The 22884-nt window shown below is 39.1% G+C and overlaps 1 protein-coding gene across 5 annotated transcripts in view; it reads right to left on the minus strand.

Moving 5' to 3' along the window:
- Positions 1 to 22884, minus strand: part of TDRD1 (tudor domain containing 1) — a 53253-nt gene that overhangs the window by 16577 nt on the left and 13792 nt on the right. For 4 of the 5 annotated variants that reach the window (XM_003904277.4, XM_021943697.2, XM_021943698.2 and 1 more), the window contains 13 exons: positions 16348 to 16492; positions 14145 to 14250; positions 13042 to 13105; positions 12167 to 12271; positions 11750 to 11929; positions 11140 to 11283; positions 10478 to 10649; positions 9043 to 9129; positions 4590 to 4757; positions 4373 to 4480; positions 3300 to 3470; positions 1748 to 1990; positions 1233 to 1370 (listed from right to left, as the gene is read on the minus strand). In XM_003904277.4, the coding sequence (XP_003904326.1) occupies positions 1233 to 1370; positions 1748 to 1990; positions 3300 to 3470; positions 4373 to 4480; positions 4590 to 4757; positions 9043 to 9129; positions 10478 to 10649; positions 11140 to 11283; positions 11750 to 11929; positions 12167 to 12271; positions 13042 to 13105; positions 14145 to 14250; positions 16348 to 16492 (1831 nt within the window). The remainder of the gene's footprint in view (positions 1 to 1232; positions 1371 to 1747; positions 1991 to 3299; positions 3471 to 4372; positions 4481 to 4589; positions 4758 to 9042; positions 9130 to 10477; positions 10650 to 11139; positions 11284 to 11749; positions 11930 to 12166; positions 12272 to 13041; positions 13106 to 14144; positions 14251 to 16347; positions 16493 to 22884) is intronic. The other variant, XM_021943699.2, reaches the window with a different exon arrangement.

The following is a 22884-nucleotide window of genomic DNA, read 5'->3' on the forward strand; positions in this document are numbered from 1 at the left end:
TGTTGGTCTCTTCATTGCAACAAATGTGCCACGATCACATGCTAACTACAGGAGAAGCTGGGTGAGGGACATACAGGAACTCTATGTACCATCTTTGTGATTTTCTGTAAACCTAAAATTATTCCAAAATAAAAACTTATTTAAAAAGAGACTAAACAGTATGTGACCTGATATCCAAAATGTAGTGGAAGAAAAAATGCAAAACTTACCATTTTATACTATTTATAGATATAGAAAAGGATTATATGTACTCATACAAGCATATGTATAGAGTATCTATGAAAAAAATATTTGGAAAATTGAGAAGAGGAACCACGAAACTTACTTTCCACTATATACACTTTTGTAACTTTTGAAACATGTTTTCATGTTTCCTTCTTCATCTTTAGAATTTTTAGATTATGTTTGTATAATCACCTATAAAAATAGGTGCCAAAAATACAAAAGAAAAAAAAAATACTTGGGTGTGGTGGCACGCTCCTATGGTCCCAGCTACTCAGGAGGCTGAGGCAGGAGAATTACTTGAACCTGGGAGGCGGAGGTTGCAGTGAGCCGAGATTGCGTCACTGCACTCAGGCCTGAGCAACAGAGTGAGACTCCATCTCAAAAAAAAAGAAAGAAGAGGTAATGATGGGAGGGGATAGGAGGGAAACTTCTGAGATACTGGTAATGTTTTATTGCTTGACTTAGAGGCTGGTTATATAAGTGTGTGGAGATTGTGATAATTCATTATGTCGTACTCCTATATACACATGTATCTATATGTTACATTAATACTTCAATACAAGTTAAATTTGTTTTTTGTTTGTTTGTTTGTTTTCCAGAGACAGGGTCTAGCTCTGCTGCCCAGGCTGGAGTGCACTGGTATGATCAAGGCTCACTGCACCCTTGAGTTCTTGGCCTCGTCATCCTCTTGCCTCAGCCTCCCAGTGCTGGGATTATAGGAGTGAGCCACTATACTAGGCCGAATTAATTTCTGTAAATGAATTTAGGAGATACTCTATGACATGTAAACTGGTTTAAATATAAAGAGGTATTGTTGAAAACAGAAATAGTGGCTTAAAAGAGAACAAAAGCTAACTACGTATAACCAAATCTTTCTTGGAAATACAAATACCCACTTGGCCCTGCTTGGAAAGAGGTACTTTTATCACTCAGTAACAAACTCCTGTGAAGTTATTATCTATGCCAATGTATTTGTAAAAAGAAACAAATGACAAGGGTCAACTTACCATCCTCTTTAAGCACATGGCAATAAAATTCTCCAGGACTATATATCACACAGACCACAACATCTACTGTTTGGTCAACAGCAAGCTCAACCCATGTCCACTCCAATGGATCTACTTTTCCTTCCACACCCAAGGGAACTGTGAAAATAATTAAACATTAAATGGACATAGTGGAGGAAGGATGTAGCAAGGTTGGGGTGGCTGAGGAATTCGCTTTTGAAGAACTGAATTTCCACTGACTTTTTAAGTGACTTTATAGGAAAACTAACCTTAAAGTCAGTCTTACAATTAACTATCTAAGTGATTTACATTTCTGATCATCAGCTGCTGACAACCTATAAAACTCACCATAAAATTTTATTTTTCAAACATTCTTACAGGTACTTAGATGAATGCTTGATTTAAAAAGATGAAAGGCTTTCAACATAAATTCTTTTTATAAGTACAAAAAACTATTTATTTATAGAACCGTCTGAACTCCAGAACAGGCATTATCCAGTAAACATCTGACTTACCACTGTCTTCTTTCACGTCACTGGGTTTATCTGTCACCATCCTCTGTTCTCCCACAGCAAAGCCTGCATCTATGAGAATTCTGCTAACACTGACATGAGGCGTCTCGGATTTATCAATAAGCTCCACCAGGGAACTGTTTTCCAACTTGTCCACCACTTTCACTGTGATTATTTTGTTCTGCACAAGTTTTTTCATGAGACAAATAGCTTCTGGAGTCCAAATTCCTAATGATGGCTTTACTCCTAACAAAGAATTTTGAATGAATGTTACAATTATTCTTAAAGCACTCAGAAATTTAGCTCCTAACTTCCCCACGTTAAACTTAAGAAACCTATGGCAAACACTGGAAAGGAAACGTGTCACTTAAGAGGAACATAAAAATGAACACATAATTAACAAAGAAAAGGCCTGCTGGTGTGCAATGGCTCATTCCAGCACTCCGGGAGGCCGAGGCAGATTTGAGACCAGCCTGTGCAACATGGCCAGACTCACATCTCTACCAAGAAAAAAAAAGAAAAAGCTTGTAAAAAGCTTCTATAATGTGTAAAACAAAAACCACGTTAATTCCATTGATATACAATGTCCAGAAACACAAATCTGCAGAGCCAGAAAGTAGATTAGTTATTACCTGCAGAGCAAGGACTAACTATAAATAGGCACGAGAGACCATACCGGGCTGATGGAAACGTTCTAAATCAGATTATGGTGATGTCTGTACAACTCAGTAAATTTACTGAGAATTATTGAATTGTATAGTTAACATCTAAAGTGAACACTATGGTAGGTAGGTAAATTATAGCCCAATAAAATAAAGCCACAAACAAAAGTACGAAACCATCTCTGAAGTAGTACTGGTCCCTTACAAACATACGAATCACTGGTGGCACTTACAACTCGACCCTGAAAGGGCACTTACAAATCAGCAATCCAGGAGTTATGCTTCAGTCAGTTTATGAAATGCAAGGGCCAAGTAACTTACAAAAAAAAGTTTAGCCTCACTAGTAATAAGGTGAATTGAAATGATTTCACCTTTAGCTTATCAAAATTGGCCAGGATGAAATAATATGGAAGCATTCCTTTGATGCACCAATGTGTACAAGAACGGACTCTCTCATACTTTTTTGCTGGGTATGTAAACTAGGTCAACTCTTTCTGGAAGAAAATGTACAACATGTATTACAAACATGAAAAGAAGGAGACTGACTGACTTGTTCCACTTGTGGGAATGTAGCCTAAGGAAGTATTTTGGGATATAACTACATTTTGCAACATAGCCTAAGGAAAAGATCTTGGATATGCTGCAGATGTAATAATAATACCCTTCTGAGATAGGATATTCTTTCTAAATTATGGTATGTTTGAATGAAGCCAACTGACATGGAACGAAATCTCTGATCCTAGTGGGATAAATGACATATACAGTAACTTTTAAGCATCTGATCATGTTGTTTTGAGAGGCAGCTTTTCCCTGTTTCATTTCTCTCTTCATGCTTTCATGTTTCTTCATCTTAAGAATTTTTAAAGAATATGGAGGCTATAAAAATTTCATACCTGCTAGCACACACTTTATAGCTTGCATTGGCAATTCCAACAACTTTGGGATTATGGGACAAAGTCTCATCAAACTAAGGATTTCAAAGTTTCCATAATCTACATATCCGACCAGTACAGATTCTTCAGAAGCGTAAGCCAGAACGGAGGCACGGTACCACTGATCATCCTCTGAAAAAGGGAGAGACTCAATCTCAAATGATTTTTCCACTGCAGATGTAAACAAAAACCTTTCCTCCTCAAATTAGAGATGATCATTTATAGATTTTTCTTTGATAGATATCAAGCTTATAGAACAATATGTTTACTAATTTTGCTTATCAGAAGCCTTCAACTCCTAAAACGTAACCTTTATTAATAGCTTACTACAGTAATTATGTCTTATGCTGTCATTATTAGTTTACATGTCTTGTCTCTCCAGTAGTTAGCTCATTAGGACAGAGAACATATCCTGATCATGTGAATCACAAGGTCTCAATACATGAAGCATTCAATAGCAAGACTAGTTTTAAAACACCTGGCAAACATGGGTCAACCAGACTCCACTAACCAAGTAATGAGTTTACTGAAGGATTACTGCATCTCCCCTTCCATGAGGCCACTGGGCCTCTCTTTGGCAGAGAGTAACAGAACCTGGTTATCACAAGGCAGGCCATGTGCCATCCAAAGGCTGCACCATGACAGCTCCACACTTCCAGGCCGTCTTGCTATTTCAATAAAACCGGTGAAGATATGAACCTGGGAGGTTCCACATCCACCTATTAGCTTAAACAGAATTATCTTCACCAGTCCCCAAAAACCAAAAGGCTGACAAAATAACCCAAAATACCTCCTTTATATCTCCACCTCCTTGACACACACAGGCCCTCTGCCCTTACCCAGGTCAGACCACACTCCTTTCAACCAGTTTAATTTGATCTATTTAAAAACATGATTGGTTCACTGTAATATTCAAACTTTAAGTCCAGCCATCAGTGCAAACCAAAGACTCTCTGTTTCAACAGTTTTTACTCAATTGTAAGTAAAAAATAAATAAAAATGAATTTAAAAAATCAGTAATACTCTTTCCTTACCTGAGAACTGAGCACAACATATATCACCAATGGCTGGATAAAAATCAGAGCGTGGAGGCAACTGACCACAGTACTTGCTAAGCGATGCCTGAAGTTCAGCAAGCTTTCCTGAAGATAAAGATGACATTTTAAAGAAACACGCATCTATACATTATTTCTACATGTCATCTCTCGAAGTACTTTAGCTTGATAGAGCAAATCAAGAAAATTGACTTACGGCCACTTTGCAGTTGTTGACAAAAGAAGTCTTCTGGTGTTTGAATGTGGGCGACCACACCACAAAACTTATCACCCACATTCAAAGTTAACACTTTCGGGATCAGGTCACTTTTGTCTATGACAATTTTGTTTTCAGTTGTCATTTTTCCAACATCTTCAGGATCACCTTATCCGAAGAAAACGGAAAAGTAAGGCATTTTGTTTTCATCCAAAGTAAAAAAAAAAAAAAAAAATTATGCATGCTTTAATCATTTTAAAAAGAGTATGACAACGGCTGCAAGGTTCCTGGAAGATGGCAGTCTGAGAGGTCATAGTGTTTCTTCTTCCCAATAATAAACGTTTATAAGGGCAGTCTTCAATGTCACCAAAAGCTAGACTGGTCCAAGATAGAAAATCAGCGACTTATAAAAGACAAGTTCAGATCTAATTAAAATGCTCTATAATACACTCTTTATAGTCCCTAAAAGAATTCAAGAAAATGTAATTTGGAATAGATACCCTCTCATTATACTCAAGTAGAAACACATCAGATTACATTAGGACCTACTACTCACTCTAAGTGAAAATGATAAACCCCATAGGGAACAATTTATTAGGATAAAATTGTTAGAAATTTAAAATGCATTCAACAGTTCAAAAAAGATACAAGCAACGTAAGTAACAAGTCAAGAGAAAAATAATTAGGGCTAACCTAAGAGTTTAAGAAGGAAAGGCTTCAAAAGCACAATGAAAAATAACTCAGAAGAGAAAACTCACAGAAAAGAAAAAAGTATATGGTTTATAAAATTTCAACTATTCAAGCAATATATTTTTAGTATCAAGATTTAGAGACATTACGACAACAAATCAGAATCCTAGAAGACAAAAACCACTACTGCTTTAAGGAACTCAAGGATAAGATACCATTCACATAAAACTAAGGCTGACTTCATTGTTTTAAACACAGAAATATGAGAAAATAATTATCTAGATTATAGACTTATTAAAGGAAATGGTTCTCACCATTAACCTATAGGTTGACTCTGAAGGCCAAGGGGAGGCTGGGATACACCACAAAAAGTGGAGGGAATTTGCTATCTAGGAATGACCTCTCAGAATGTATTACAATGGATTCTTGATGTTAGAAATCCCACTGAAATGGATCATTGGCTCTTAACAGTAGCCAAAGTAAATTTAATGATCTCAAGTGTAAAAGGTAAGAGAGAGGCTCAAATTAAAAACCATTTCTTAAAATGTTTCCAAAAGAAATCACAACATAAATAAGGGAGAAGACAAGAGAAAAATTTAATAGCAAGGAAAATGAACAATTGTCCTGTTGTTTCACAGCACAGTATGCATAATGGTGAAAAGAGCACTAAACTAGAGTAAGGGGGCAAGATTCTGGTTCTCCATCTCTGGGCTTAAGGTAACCCACTGGATCAGTCAGCTTCTGTTTCTTCATGTGTACATAGGTGGAGTGGGAGATCTGGACAGTTCGTTTCAGCTGCATGAGTCCATCATAAGATCCTCCATGAGTTATTGTTTAAGAGACAGAGTCTTGCTATGTTGCCCAGGCTGGTGGCTGATGGCTATTAACAGGTACAATCATAGCACACTGGGGGCCTCAAACTCCTGGTCTCCAAGCCCTCCTCCCACCTCAGCCTCCTGAGTAGCTGGAACTAGAGAAGAGAGCCACTGTGTCAGCTTTTAAAAATTGTATCTGGCCAGGCATGGCTCACGCCTGTAATCCCAACACTTTGGGAGGCCGAGGTGGGCAGATCATGAGGTCAGGAGATGGAGACTACGCTGTCCAACATGGTGAAACATCGTCTCTACTAAAAATACTAAAAATTTAGCTGGGCATGGTGGCGCACACCTCCCACCTACTAGTCCCAGCGACTCGGGAGGCTGAAGCAGGAGTATCACTTGAACCCAGGAGGCAGAGGGTGCGCCAGCACTGCACTCCAGCCTGGTGACAGAGCGAGACTCCATCTCAAAAAAAAAAAAAAAAAAAAATTGTATCTTAAGCATCTAATGTATGTCAGATGCCATACTCAGCAATGGGGAGAAGTAGTTAAGTAAAAGGTCACAGTCTTTGCATCTAGATATTCTAAATCTTGTAGGAGACAGAAGCTGTTCAATCAGGAGCTACAGTGTGACAAATATCACAAGAGGGTGCAAAATCATAATGCCAGGCTGACTGCAGCTGGGCTTAGGATTACAGTAGGAGGAGAGAGAACAAAAGCATGGTGATGTCGCTGGCTCCGTACGCTGACATTAGAGATCAAGTTGTAATGGCTTTCAGCCAGGCTAGGCCAAAAAGGGGCAGGACAGGAGGACTGATTTAATTCTGTGGCAGAGGCACAGCTAAATTTTTAAGAAGGTGGTTTAATGGGAACTCTTAATATCCCATATCTCATCTTTTCTGACTTCCAGATCTGATTCTCCCATACCCACCAACATTACTTGAATCCAAAAAGCTGAATACAGAGGTGTCTCAAGCCTTCATTCTCTATGTTGGCTTCAGAATCGTGTCAACCCCCTTAACATAGCTCTTGCGACCTTTAATGATCAGCTCTAGCTTACCTCTCAACCTATACTTTCCCCATCCTACATACACCTCTTCACCAGTGGCCAAATCTAGCCGTACTTATTTTTCAGTTTCTCAGGCCTGATCACGCTTTTTCCCATCTCTAGGCCTTAACACATGTTCCTTTTCGTGCAACATACTCCCCACCCGCAGCACCTGGTTATTTCCTGCTCCATGTGGCATCACTTCCAGATGGCTTCATTCCAAGTCTTAGGTACCCTCCCACCTGCTTCCGTTGCACCCTGCACTTTCTCTATCACACCTAATTTCTCTATCCCACATAATGTCTTCTGCTTGTCTGTACTGGTCTTAGCCTTCATGAAGGTACCTTCATAGTGCCTCAGTGAAGAAGATATTGCTCAATGGATTTCTTGTTGCTTCCACTGGACACCTTTATAGCATCTGATACTACTAATGACTCCCCCTCCTGGAAGCATTTACCCTCTGTTGCTCTGGCAAGGTTCTTCCCATTCTGTCCCCACCTTTCCCATTACAGCTCCTCACTCCACGTTGCAGGTGGCCCCAGCTTCCTCTTCCTCATTATTCTTCCTCACTCTATTGCACCAGAACTTACGGTTTCAACCATGACTACCTCAAGACCACTAACTCTTCTGGTTTCCTCCACCAAATGACAAGGAACTGAAAGCTTTTCATCAGAGCTGTTCCACCAAGATTTGTGTCTCAGGCATATCACATAGGCAAGTACTCTAAGAATAGAGATAGGGAGATAAACTATGACATTGGAAAATTATTTCAATTGTCCATGAATGATGAGGATTCCTGAGCTAAGAAAATGGTAGTGGAGAAATAAAAAAAGACATATACAAGGGATACTTGGGAAGAAGAATCAATAAAGACTTGGCAACCAATCAGATAGGGCAAAGGATGGGAGGTAAGGAGGAGGCAGATTTAAGGATGATTCAAGTGTGCTCATGTGATAGGATGTGGCCAACCATGGCACTGTCAATCTAGCAATCACCTCTGAATGAATGAGCAAGAGGCAATGAATTATATCTACTCCTAAAGCAATCAGTACAGGAGCAAAGTAAAGGATCAAAAAGACAATACTAGTAACACAGGTGACTAAGCAATGAGGAAATAAAATACTAAAAGCAGAATTTCTTGGTTCTCTTGTTAATCTAAATAAACCACACACACACGTTTTTACACAAGTAAAAAACCATCAGAAACACCGTCCTGCTGGAAAAGAATTTTACAGCCCTATTAATTACTGGCGGAATACCCAAGAAGGAAGGAAAACAAACTAAGAAAATGTGAGCTAAAAAGCCCTAACTTGGAAGGGCGTGGTGGCTCACGCCTGTAAGGAGTGAGCACTTTGAGAGGCTGAGGCCAATGAACTGCTCTAAGGTCAGGAGTTCAAGACCAGCCTGGCCAACATGGTGAAACCCTGTCTCTACTGAAAATACAAAAAATTAGCTGGGTGTGGTGGCAGGCGCCTGTCTGTAATCCCATCTTCTCCGGAGGCTGAGGCAGGAGAATCACTTAAACCAGGGAGGTGGAGGTTACAGTGAGCTGAGACCATGCCATTGCACTCTAGCCTGGACAAGAGTGAAACTCCATCTCAAAAAAAAAAAAAAAAAAAAAAAAAAAAGCTCTTACTCTAAAGTGTTATAATATTTAATACGTCATAATCTCTGATGATTACCATGTTACGGATTCGTGTGCAAAACAGAGGAGGAGAACAGGCAGGAAAGATTGAGATTAGAAATGATATACTAAATATAAAACAGCATATTTAAATCTTTCATAGAATGTTTATCGTTAACAAGTCTTAGCAGTGATAAAGTTGTGCCTTTGTTTAATAGGTAGACGGTTTCAATAACTGAAGCTTCCATACTGCTCAATATCAATCTATACTCACTTTGATCTGCATTTTCCTTCTTAGAATCTTGTCCGTTGGGTTTCAAGCCATATCCCATTTCTATAAGCACATGGTCTAATAGTTTTCCTAAAAAGTGAGTAAGAAAATATGCTTCCATTGAGAAACTATACAAAGAATTATGGGAAAAGCATAAAGAAGAAACAAGTCAATCATACGACCCACGTTCATAGCTATTAATAGGCTGACATGTTTTGCCAGTTCAATTCCTATGGGCAAGCTATGGTAATGCCCAGCCTGAAAAACTGAGGCAAAATTACCATAGTCACCTGACAGAATTTTTTCTCTAAAATCTAATTTTTAAAATTTTTGTGGGTACCCAGTAGGTGTACATATTTATAGGTTACATGAAATGTTTTGGCACAGGCATGCCATGGGAAGTAAACACACCACAGAGGAGGAGGTGACCATCCTCTCAAGCATCCTTTGAGTTACAAACCATCCAATTACAGTCTAAGTTACTTTAAAACGTACAATTATTATTGACTACAGTCACGCTATTGTGCTACCGAAAAGTAGGTCTTATACAGTCTTTTTAACTATTTTTTTTTTTGTACCCATTAACCATCCCCACCTACTCCCAGCCCTCGACTACCCTTCCTGGCCTCTGGTAACCAGTCTTCTACCCTCTATTTGACAGAAATTTTAAAGAAAAGGTTTCACTTTGAAATCCTGAAGAACACGAAAGATTCTTTTACCATCTCACAAATATGCTTAGAATGACCACTGTTTATGGGAAATAAATTTAAGACATAAGTATGGTTGAAACAAGGGTCAGCATGGACCCAAACTTCAAGTTCCCTGAAATAATATCCAAAAGCTGAGATCATAACATGAAACACAGCAAACAACAGGTTTTTTACTTAATTTCACAAGAGATTAGTTGATTTTCTACCAATTCAGCCATGATGCCAGATCTCTGAAAGCAGAGGGGTGATACCCTGGAAACTGGGAGGCAACCATCACACGGCGAGAAGTCATTTATCAAACAGGTGAAAGGCCAGAAGGGAAGAAGAGAATTCTAAAGCATTTCCATTTCCACAGCTTAGCTACTATGTACTAGCCAAATGCAGTTCTGTGAAGGTTACTCCAAGAAAAAGCACTGATAAGGACGAATGAATTCGGAGAACTTCAGGAATTTTCTCAACAAAGGGGCCAACATTCAGGAGTGATATTATAATGGCTCTATTAAAGGGATAATAGTTATGCTCACATGAAGTCTAAATCTAGCCAGCCACCTAATTCTATGAATTTGTGCCACGTCTTTGACAAACTGCCAATTTCAAGAATGGGTTCAGTCACAATCTGAATGACGCCAGAGGGCAGTTTACCTGGCCTCACTTGATGTTTCCGTTTCTTCTGAGTAACAGGTGGAAACTACTTTTCCTATTAAGTACTCAATTTAAAAAGATCTTACCTGAATTTGGCAGCTCAACTTCTACAGCAAAGGTAACCACTTCCTCTTCCAAGATGTCGACAATCTTTATGGAGCAGTACTGCTCCATTAACAGTGGTTTAGTAGCTTTGATACAATCATTGCTCCAATTCCCTTCTGCTGGGATAACATTGGCTACAAAGCACTTTATGGCCTGAAAATTTTTATGCAGGTTACTTACAAAAATTGCCATTTAAAAATGATTTTTTCTAATTATTTGTATATAAAAGAATGTATCTCATGCTGAAAACTTATCACAAATCTTCAAGTACTAATCAGACAGACAATTTTATGTATAATTATTATTAGCCTCTAGTACTGTATTCATAATGCTTACTTTTGGTACTTGAAACTTAAGAACTTCATGAAAGAATAATTATTCTTCAAGTATACATAAATTAAGACCACTTTCAGATACTATAATAAATACAGAAATGATTATTTTGAAGAGCAAATTGAAAAGATGTGCCTAAAAATGTTAGTTTCTCACCTTGGGCAGTACTTAAATAAGGTCAAGATAGCCAATGAGTGTTCATTTACATGGTACAGGTACAATAACACAGAACTAACACTGTGCCCATCAAAACGTTGAAAACAGCTCCTTTGGGACACTATTAAATATCTAGAAAGGAAAAGAGACTCACACAAGGAGGAAACAAGTCAATGTTCCTGTTGAGGTGGTAAATTCTGTTTAATGGAATTATTTCTTCGTTTCCATAATCGACATATAAGACATGTGCCTTCTTTTGCTGCACATCAACGTTTTGTATGATCACTCTGTTCCAGGTCTGAAAGTGAAATATAAACAGCATTTCACAATCTTAGATTTTAAAAACCCTCAATCGATCTATAGAACATGCAAAAAGCCAACTTAATTTTCTAAGAATCTTGCTAAGAAATCCCTAAAATTGTCTACTTAGGACACATTATTAATAATATACACAACTATTCCAAAGCTATTTCTATCCCATGAGACTATCACACACTAATGCCTCAGCTACCCAAATAAAACACAAGCTCTAAGACTAGCCAGCCATTCGGCTACAAGCAGCAATTCAGGAACCCGTAAACAGAGTTGGAGAGGGGTAAGACAGGGAAGAAGCAAGCTGAACAGGGCATGGGATACTGAAGAGGATCAGAGTGATCAGAGGCTGGTTTTAAGCCTTGCCATGCATCATTAAAAGCTCTGGTGTTCAGTTCATACTACCAAAGTTAGCTCAAATGTTTTCAATAATTCATTTCATTACAGGTTACCTGATCAACAGTGTACTTGGCAATACAAACTTCCCCCTTAACAGGAATATAGTCTTTTTCATGCATATTTGCATATGTTTCTTTTACGCTGGCAGAGAGTTGGTTCATGTATTCTAAAACTTCTGAAGAATATAACTGCACATAGAAGTCCCCTGGGTGTTTGAATTCGGTAACTGTACCCTTTCAAAGGAGAAAAAAAAAAAAAAAAAAGAGGAATAATTCCTAAGGCACAAAAGGAAACATCAATTTCTTAAAGCTTTGTAACTAAAATACAAACAGCATCATAGACAGTTTTTGCAATGTTTATTAGTTTAATCAGAAATGTTTTGCAGCTACCGCATGAACTCAAGTAGGAAACAAGAGAATAAATACAGTTCTCTGGATCTCTGTCTATGGAGATTGAAGAACAACAAATACCTTTATTTCCATGGTTTTCTTGAGTTGTAGACTTCTCAAATCAGAAAACATTATTCTCTCAGCCCAAATGGCTATTTCCTTAGTAACTCCAAGTGGACAGTCACTCTGGTTTGAAAAATACCACAGAAGCGAGTTACTTAAAAGCACGTTTCAATGATTCTATGGCCACTACATGCCGGAACCACAACCACAATATCCTGACTCTTCAGCTTGAATAAAAGAACACAGAAATAGGGAAGGCCTCCAAGAGTCACTAAAACCCACTGTCCACAGGCAGTGTGCACAGCACTGGGGATAACCCAAGAATAAGGCCATGCGGGTGAAGAGAAGGTTGACTTTATTTTTAAAAAATGAAAGTGGTGGTGGTGGAGGTTACTATTTTAAATCTGCACTTGTTAATGCTTTCTGTAGGAATGAACACTTGAAGTCACCTTTTTTAAAGTAGATGCTAGAAGCAGCTAAAGAAAGCTAAAAATTATTCATAAATATGAGTTGGACGTGACAGATGTTTTTCAGATTACAAATAATTCAGCCCATGTTGTTGTCTAAATGAGGAACTGCTATCAGAAAGCCTCCTTAGATAACTAGGCCCTATTAGAGTACAGCACATAAAGCTAAAACCTGTGCCCGCAGAGGCTAAAGGGACTCTTTAATCCACATGATTTTACGCTGAGATACTACCACATCCTTTTAGAAAAAAAGATGAAGTAATTTTCAAAAACCCCTGATCGTATCACTATGGTGTACATATTTAAATAGGAAACTTACTTTTAAATATTGACAAAATGCAGAAATAAGCCCAAACTATTTATCTCACATCCTCTTAATTCAATAAAGAGGAGTCATTCAGAATTTAAAGACAAAGTATACCATACCTTATTATTTACCTCCACATCCTTTGTTTCAATAGATGATTTATTATCTTCAAGTTTATGGAAACTGCAATAAAGCAACAGATTACAATATTTACACTGTAGAGGCAATTAACATAGGTGCTATCAATCACCATTATGGTAAATTCTCGACGAACAAAATCCTGAAAGAGCAAAACAGCTTCTTCCAGAATCACAGTGGTAAAGTCAAACTCCCCACTGCTGGCTACACAGTGGTCCACACCCTGCGTGTGCATAGGTGTGCTTCTTCCAAAAGCCACCTAATGAGACAGAGACTGAGAGTGAGAGTGAGAGAATATCTTCAAGCCTCAGTTTTCTTATCTGTAAAATGGGGATAATTCCCGGCTGGGTGTGGCGGCTCATGCCTGTAATCCCAGCACTCTGGGAGGCTGAGGTGGGTGGATCACCAGGTCAGGAGATCGAAACCATCCTGGCTAACATGGCGAAACCCCTTCTCTACTAAAAATACAAAGAATTAGCCAGACGTGGAGGCGGGTGCCTGTAGTCCCAGCTACTCGGGAGGCTGAGGCAGGAGAATGGCGTGAACCCAGGAGGCTGAGCTTGCAGTGAGCCGACATCGCACCACTGCACTACAGCCTGGGCGAGAGAGCAAGACTCTGTCTCAAAAAAAAAAAAAACAAAAAAAAAAACACAGAGATAATTCCCTACATTACTTACACAGAATTTTGAGGTCATATGTGAAACTGTTTTGTAAACTGGTAAATGCCATGTAAGTACAATTTATATACTTACAAATAAAAACACAACTCAAGAGGCATGTAAGAGTTCCAAACTTACTAAGATCCAGGAAAGTACACGATTAAAGTAAGGCATTCTAAAGCTCTAAACATTAAAGAAAAACTCTTTGAAGGTTATAAATCTTCACATGTACTACCCAGTAAAATAATACACATGAAAATTAAGTTCATAGAGCTTTTCACTTCAGATTTGTACACTTTTGTTATAGAGCTTAATAAAAAGTAACTTCTACTTGGTTGTGGTCTGCTGAACTATTGGATGCTTATTGTATCAGAAAAAGACCTTATGCACAATCTATAATGAATAAAAAGACCATAAATCCTTACTTTGGCTGAACAGGCTTGCACACGATGCTGTGTGCAGACCAGTCTCTTCTCTGACATGCTGTGGAGCAATAGTAGGTCTGCTTGCACTGAGAGCACCTCAGCGATCCTAGAGAACACCACCCACAAAATAGTTCAGATGAAGATCAAGACATTCTCAAGGTCCACACTTGATCAAATATTCTATTAACCATGGCAAGAAGACTATCTGAAGAGAATTGTGCTATTTAGGATTAGGTATTCAGATTATACTTTTAAACTCTCAGAATACAGAGAAAAAGGACCTACAAAGATTTAAAAAAGGGAGATCAGACTGGGACACATAACTGAGTTTCCTAAAAATAGACCTCCGAATACATGTTATAAAAGCAGCAAGCGGCCAGGTGCAGTGGCTCACGCCTGTAATCCCAGCACTTTGGGAGGCCGAGGCAGGCAGATCACTTGAGGTCAGGAGTTCGAGACCAGAATGACCAACATGGTGAAACCCCGTCTCTACTGAAAATACAAAAATTAGCCGGGCACGGTGGCAGGCACCTGTAATCCCAGCTATTCGGGAGGCTGAGGCAGGAGAACCTCTCGAACCCAGGAGGCAGAGGTTGCAGTGAGCTGAGATTATACCACTGTACTCCAGCCTGGGTGGTGACAGAGCGAGACTCTAGTCTTTAAAAAAAAAAAAAAAAAAAAAAAAGCAGCAAGCAATGCTGCAAAATGTGCCATGGCTCACGCCTGTAATCCCAGTACTTTGGCAACCAAGGTGGGGGGGATCACTTGAAGTCAGGAGTTTGAGACCAGCCTGGCCAACAATGGTGAAATACCATCTCTACAAAAATAAAAAAAATAAGCCGGGTGTGGTGGTGCACATCTGTACTTGGGAGGCTGAGGCAGGAGAATCACTTGAACTCAGGAGGCAGAGGTTACAGTGAGGCAAGATCAAGCAAAGTAAACAAAACTTTCCTGTAGTGAAAACAGACTTGTACCAGTGACTGAAATGGCTGCGTATCATGAAAAAACCAACAAAAAACAACGAGAATCATATCTAGAAAAACCCAGGGAGATTCTGAAATAAAGGATTTTTTAAAAAATTCTATCAGTGTTCATGCTAAAGAAACAGGTTATCTCAAAAACAAAAACAACAACAAAACACCCCACAACAAAGAAGTAACCACCCACCCAGTCTGGCCTCAAATGCTTCCACCCTAAAAGAAACTTAAAAAAAAAAAAGTTACATATCCGAATAGCCAGTAATAAACAGAAAAAACTGCTCAAGATCACTGATCACGAGAGCACTGCAAATTTAACTCTAAATTGGTAAATGCCATGCAAGTAAGACTTATATATTGAAAAATTAGAACTCAAGAGGCATATGACAATTCCAACTTATCCACAAAAAGGGCTATAAAAACACAAACACCAAACATGGATGAGGATGTGGAACAACCAGAACTCCCTCCCAGGGGGAATAGAAAATGGGACAATACCATGGAAATGGTTTGGTAGCTTCTTATACAGTTAAACATACACCCACCCTTTGACTCAGCCATTCTGTGTCTACCTGTGCACCCACAATAAATGAAAACGTTATGTCCACACAAACACTTGTACAAAAATGTTTAGAGAGCTCTATTCCTAACAGGCAAAAGCTGGACCCAGCCAAAACGTTCATCAATAGGAGAACAGTTCAACCATGGTATAACCATACAACGATACTATTCAGCAATAAACAAAAAATAATGGTGCGTGGAACAGCATGGATTAACCTCAAAAGTATTATTGTATATGAAACAACCTTGATACTAAAGAGTCCATGCTGTGTGATTCCACTTATGTGAAATTCTATGACAGGCAAAATTAATTCATGATTAGAAAACCAATGGTTGCTTCTCAGAAGTAGGGACCGGGATGGGACATGAGAAAACTTCCTGAGGAGACAGAAACATCCTATATTATGACAAGGATTTAAGTCTGTACATTTCAATGCATGTGAGCTTCCCCTAAAAAAACTGAGGAAAACGTCCACTGAGGAAGCAGGAAGAATGGGAAGGGATGGGTGAAGAGGAACGGCAGGATGCTGACGGTGGCTGAGGCTGAGATGGGTGTGTGGCATGGGGACACTGCTCTAACTACACTTAATGTTTATCATCTGCCACAATAAAAATGATTTTCAAATATGTAGAAGAATTCAGACACCTAAGAACAATATGCTTACCAAACAGGCCACATCGATGACAAGTTGTGGACCGAAGAGGAGGTCCTAAGGAGGTGAAGAGCCCTGGATTATTTATGGACAAGGAATTCTCGACCAACTTGTTTAGTTTTTTTGATTTTGCAGGACGTACATTATTTCCGGGCTTCTATTAAGAATAGAGACGAGCAATGTTAGAATTTGGCAATAACTTTTCCATTTAAATACTAGATTTGGGACTAGATAAGATCAAGTAGATGTACTTTTCCTTATTCCTTCTATTAAGGTAAACTAAAACCCTGAACTTATATATAAAACTAACATAAGGTGACTCTGAAAGTGGGAGAGGAGGAGGTGGGCTGACTGGCAACCTGGAGACCCAAAGAGCGACATGGCAGTAAGGTATCTGGGTTTTCTTTTTGCCTCATATATACCAGACTGGGTGCTGGAGAAGCCAGCAACCCAGAAACACCAGAAGGCAGAGATGACAAGAACTCCAACAAGAAAAGCTGTACTCCCGAGCTGGGTGTGGTGGCGGGCACCTGCAGTCCCGGCTACTTCCGAGGCTGAGGCGGGAGGAACACTGGAGCCCAGGAGCTCAAGGCTGTAGCAAGCTACGATAGTGCCTGTGAATGGCCACTGCACTCCAGCCTGCCCAACATAGTGAGACCCTCATCATTAAAAAAAAAAAAAAAATTTAGAAACCTGCTCTGTCTAGCCAAAGGATTAGAAAAAAAGGCAGACCAGAAAGACAGAAAACTTAACATTAACTGCTCTACTCCAAACACCACAGACAAAACTGTGGCCCCACTCCCACCCACAGATGGAGAGTGTGGGGCCAAGATTTCCACCCTCACAAGGCTACAGTGAGGTGCCCCAACCTGCTCACAAGTATGGTATCAGAGAAGGCCAACAGAATAGGGTGCCAGCACTTCATCCCTGAAGTGGAAGGATGACATCCCTGCCTATGGAGACCATATGGCAAACCTGGATTTCCACCTGGCAGCAATGAGGTGCCCCCATCCCCACCAACGTGGTGTCAGAAAAGGCCTAGTGGAGAGTCCGGACTTTCCACCACAATTCAATACAAACTAATCCCTCCTAACACCCTCTCTTTCGGTCGGCCCTCTCTCCATGCGTGTCACTAGAGACCAAATGGGGAGCTGTAATGAGGTACTCACCACTGTCAGCCAGAAAGCAATCAGTTGAGGCCTCCTGTGAAGCTGGAACTCCCATCCTCACCCAAAAGAAAGAGCTCCCCAGTTGAATATCAGAGGCTGAGTAGGGAACCCGGACATATACCCCTAACCTGGCAGTAACAAACCAGCAGCCAGAGCAGTGTCGGAGGAAGCCAGCTAAGACAGGAAGTTTAAATAAGATAGAGGCTGGGTGTGGTAAGTCACGCCTGTAATCCCAGCACTTTGGGAGGATGAGGTGTGCAGATGATTTCAGATCAGGCCATGAGTTCGAGATCAGCCTGGCCAATACGGCGAAACCCCATTGCTACTAAAAATACAAAAATCAGACAGGCATGGTGGCACATGCCCATAATCCCAGCTACTCAGGAAGCTGAGGCACGATGATCGCTTGAACCCAGGAGGTGGAGGTTGCAGTGAGCTGAGATCACGCCACTGTACTCCAGCCTGGGCAACAGAGCGAGATTCTGAATCAAAAAAAAAAAAAAAAAAAAAAGTCTCATAATACCCAAGATATCCCAGTTTCGATAGAATTCAATAGACAATAACTCACTGCACCAAGAATCAGGAAGATCACAAATGAATGCCGGAAAAAAAAAAAAAAATCAAGCACCCAACATCAACATGACAAAAACATTCATTTATCTATAAAGATTTTAAAGCAGTCATCAATACGTTAACAAGCAATTACAAATAGGCTTGAAACAAATGAATACGGAGTCTCCCTAAAGAAATAAAAGATATAAAGAACCAAATGGGTATTTTAAAACTGAAAAGTATAACCAAAATAAAAAACACAATAGCAGGCTCACTAGCATAACGGAGGGAAAAGAGGTAACAATCAGTGAACTTGAAGACAGAACCACAGAAACGCCTGATCTGAACAACAGAATGAAAATGAATTAATAAATGAATAGTCTCGGGGACCTGTGGGACTATAACAAAAGATCTAGCATTTGTGTCTTCAGAAAGGAGAGAGAAGGTAGGGTTGAGAAGTACTCAAAAAATGACTGCTGAGGCCGGGCACGGTGGCGCACGCCTGTAATCCCAGCACTTTGGGAGGTTGAGGCTGGTGGGATCATCTGACGTCAGGAGTTCAAGACCAGCCTGGCCAACATGGCGAAACCCCATCTCTTCTAAAAATACAAAAATTAGCTGGGTGTGGTGGAGGGCATCTGTAATCCCAAATACTTGGGAGGCTGAGACAGGAGAAACGTTTGAACCCAGGAAGTGGAGGCTGCAGTGAGCTGAGATCACGCCACTGCACTCCAGCCTGGGCGACAAGAGTCAAACTCTGTTTCCAAAAAAAAAAAAAAAAAAAAGACTGCCAGAAACTTCCAAATTTGGCAGAAGATATAAATTTACTAATTTAAGAGGCTGAGTGAGCCCCAGAGTAAACTGAGACTAAACACCAAGACACATCTTAAAATTCTGAAAATTAAAAGCTTGAAAGCAGAAAGAGGAAAAGAATCCCTTACCTGTATGGGGGAGGGAGGATTTTTAAAATTCATTCTATTAAGGTAAACTAAAACCCTGAACTTCTATATAAAACAAACATAAGGTGACGCTGAAAGTAGGAAAGGAGGAGGTGGGCTGGCTAGGAACCTGGAGACCCAAAGAGCAACATGGCAGTAAGGCGTCTTTAAAAAGACAGATTTCCCATTAGAGACCGTGGAGGCCAGAAGAAAGTGACAAAACATTTTTCAAGTTCTGAAAGAAAACTTATCTGAGAAACTTATCCAAGGAAAATATCCTTTAGGAATGAATGGGAAATCAAGACTTTTCAGATGAAAGAAAATTAAGAGAATTTGTTACCAGCAGCTTTATCCTAAAAGAATGGCCTAAGGAAGTCTCTAAAGAGAAAAGAAATGATAAAGGCAGGAACACTGAAATAGAGAAGAAAAACACAACAGGCCAGGCTCAGTGGCTCATGCCTATAATCCCAGCACTTTGTGAGTCCGAGGTGGGAGGACTGAGCTCAGGAGTTCGAGACCCGATAAACAAAACATATTAATAAGTACAATAGACTTTCTCCTGTTGAGTATTCTAAATTATGTTTGAGAGTTTGAGCAAAAATGATAAACCGTCTGAAGGAGTTGTAAATCTATGAGATAGAATATGTAAGACATAAACGGGTGAAGGTAAAGAAATGCACGGAGAGGTTAAGGTGTCTGCACTATACTCAGATTGGTAAAATGGTAACTGTCATAAGTTGCGTATACATGTAGTATGCAGAGCAACCACTGGAAAAGGTATACAGAGACACACTTGAAAACACCAGATAAAAATCAAAATGACAGAAAGTGTTCAAGTAACCCACAAGGCGGCAGGAAAAATAAACAGAACAGAAAACAAAACAAATGGCATAAACTCTCAAGTATCAATTACATCAAATGTAAATTATCTAAGTATACCAACTGAAAGACAGACTGTCCTAGTGAATTAAAAAACCTTACCCAAATATATGGTGTCTATAAGAAACTCATTTTATGTGTAACAATATAGACCAAAAGTAAAAAGATGGAAAAATATGTAAATGTTAAGAAAAATGAGTGACTGTATTAATATCAGATAAAACAGATTACAGGGAAAGAAAAGTACCAAAGAGAGGGACATTATAATGACAACGAGTCAACCCAACAAGACACGGCAATCCTAAATATGCATGAACCACAGCTGCAAAATATAAAGCCTAACTGAATTGAAAATAAACAACCCAGGATTATAGAGGCTTTAATACCTTCTCAACAATTGACATAATGAGATATAAAATCAGCAAGAGGATAGAACACAACATCACCAACGAACAGGAGCTATTAGATATTTATAGATCGTCTGACCCAACAGACAAGGCACATTCTTTTCAAGTGCCAAGAGAATGTATACCAAGACCACATCCTGAGCCATAAAACAAACCTCAACAAACTTAAAAGAACTGATGTGATTCAGAAGCTGTTCTCTGACCACAATAGACTCAAACCAGTAATCAGCAGCAGAAAAAATACTAATAATCTTCAAACACCCAGAAACTAAAGCACACTTCTAAATAATATGAGTTAAAGATGAAGTTTCGAGATAAATAAAAGATACACTGGGGCTGGGCAGGGCAACTCAAGCCTGTAATCCCAGTGCTTTGGGAAGCCAAGGTGGGAGGATCACTTGAAGCCAGGAGTTTAAGATCAGCCTAGCAACATAGCAAGACCCCCATCTCTACAGAAAAAAAAAAAAAAAAAAAAAAAATAGTCAGGTGTGGTGGCATACACCTGTAGTCCCAATTACTCCAGGAGGCTCAGCAGGTGGGATTGCTTGAGTCCAGGAGTACAAGGCTGTAGTGAGCTATGATTGTGCCACTACACTCCAGCCTGGACGACAGAGGGAGACCTTGTCTTAAAAAACCAACCAACCAACCACCAAAAAGACAAACAAAAAAAACCCCCAATCAATGACCAAAAAAATGCCCAAAAGCAGTAGAGACAGTAAACATAAAGAAGAAATTAATTTTAAAAATAGGAAAAAAATGAAACAAAGACCTATTTGGAAAGATCAATAAAACACAAACCTGTAGCGAGACAGACAATAAAGACAGACAGAAATTACCAATATCAGGAATAAAATAGGGAACATTACTACAGACACCACTAACACGAAAATACTGGGAACACTTCCACATATAAATTTGACAGTGTAGACAAAATGAACAAATTCCTTAAAAAATGCAAACACAATATGAAACAATTTGAATAGACTTCAATTATAAATATTAAGGAAACTGAACCATACCTTTAAAACTCCCCCAAAAGAAATCTCCAGGTCCAGATGGTTTTCATTGGAGAATTCTACCAAATGTTTAAAGAATTAACACCAGTTCTATACAATTTCTCTTCCAGCAAACAGAAGAGGGGACACTTCCCAATTCATTTCATGAAACTAATATTACCTTGATACTCAAACCACACACAGACAGTATAAAAGAAAATTACAGACCAAAATCTCTCATGAAAACTTATGTAAAAATCCTTATTAAAATATTACCAGATAGAACTCAGCAATACATAAAAATAATTATACACCATGACCAAGCGTAGTTCACTTCAGGAATGCAAGGCTGGTTAACCACTCAAAATAACAATGTAATCTACCAAATTAATACACTAAAGGAAAAGAAGTCACTACCATATCAATCAATACAGAAAAAGCATTTGACAAAATTCAACACCTATTCATGATAAAAAGGATCAGAAAAGCAGGACTAGAGAAAACTTCATCAGCTTGATAAAGAATATCTACAAAAACCTACATCTAAACTTAATCGTAAAAGACTGAATGCTTTCTCCCTAAGATTAGAAACAAGGCAAGGTGTCCACTGTCACTGTGATTCAAACCTAGTGTAGAAAGTTCCTACAGTAAATGCAATAAAGCAAGAAAGGAAATCAAAGGCATATACACTGAAAAAGAAAACATAAAACTGTCCCTATTTGCAGATGTTACGATTGGCTATGTAGAAAACTGCAAGGGATCTTAAAAGGACTTCAATGGCTGGGCCCAGTGGCTCACGCCTGTAATCCCAAGCACTTTGGGAGGCCAAGGCGGGTGGATCACCTTAGGTCAGGAGTTTGGGACCAGCCTGACCAACATGGTGAAATCCCGTCTCTACTAAAAAATACAAAAATTAGCCAAGTGTGGGGACGCATGCCTATAGTCGCAGCTACTTGGGAGGCTGAAGCAGGAGAATCGCTTGAACCAGGGAGGCAGAGGTTGCAGTGAGCCAAGATAGCAGCCCAGCAGTCCAGCCTGGGCAACGAGAGCAAAACTCCGTCTCAAAAAAAAAAAAAAAAAAAAGAAAGAAAAAAAAGAAAGAAAAAAAAGACTTCAGCAAGATCACAGAAGATAAACATACAAAACCAATCATATTTTCAGATAATGAACACGGGGACAGAAATACAACAGTATTTACAGTTACTCAAAAAAAATCAAATACTCAAGTGTAAATCTAGCAAAACATGCACAGGACCTGTAAGCTAAATACTACAAAACGAAAAGAAATCAGAGATCTACATAAAAGGAGAAACACTATGTTCATGGATTGGAAGATTCAACACAGCAAAAATGTCAATAATTCCCCAACTGATATATAGGTTTAATGCAATTCACATGACAATCCCAGCAATATTTTTTGTAGAGATGAGATTATTCTAAACTGCATGTTGGAAGGCAAAGGAATTAGAATAGTTAAAAAAATTTTTAAGAAGATAAATCAAGTGAAAGGAACCACTTTTCCCAATTTCAAAATTTACTACACAGCTCCAGGAATCAAGACTGTGTGGTACTGGAAAGACAGACACATAGTATACAGAAAATAAATAAC

Source organism: Papio anubis, chromosome 11 (genome assembly GCF_008728515.1).
Source record: "Papio anubis isolate 15944 chromosome 11, Panubis1.0, whole genome shotgun sequence".
Taxonomy (NCBI): domain Eukaryota; kingdom Metazoa; phylum Chordata; class Mammalia; order Primates; family Cercopithecidae; genus Papio; species Papio anubis.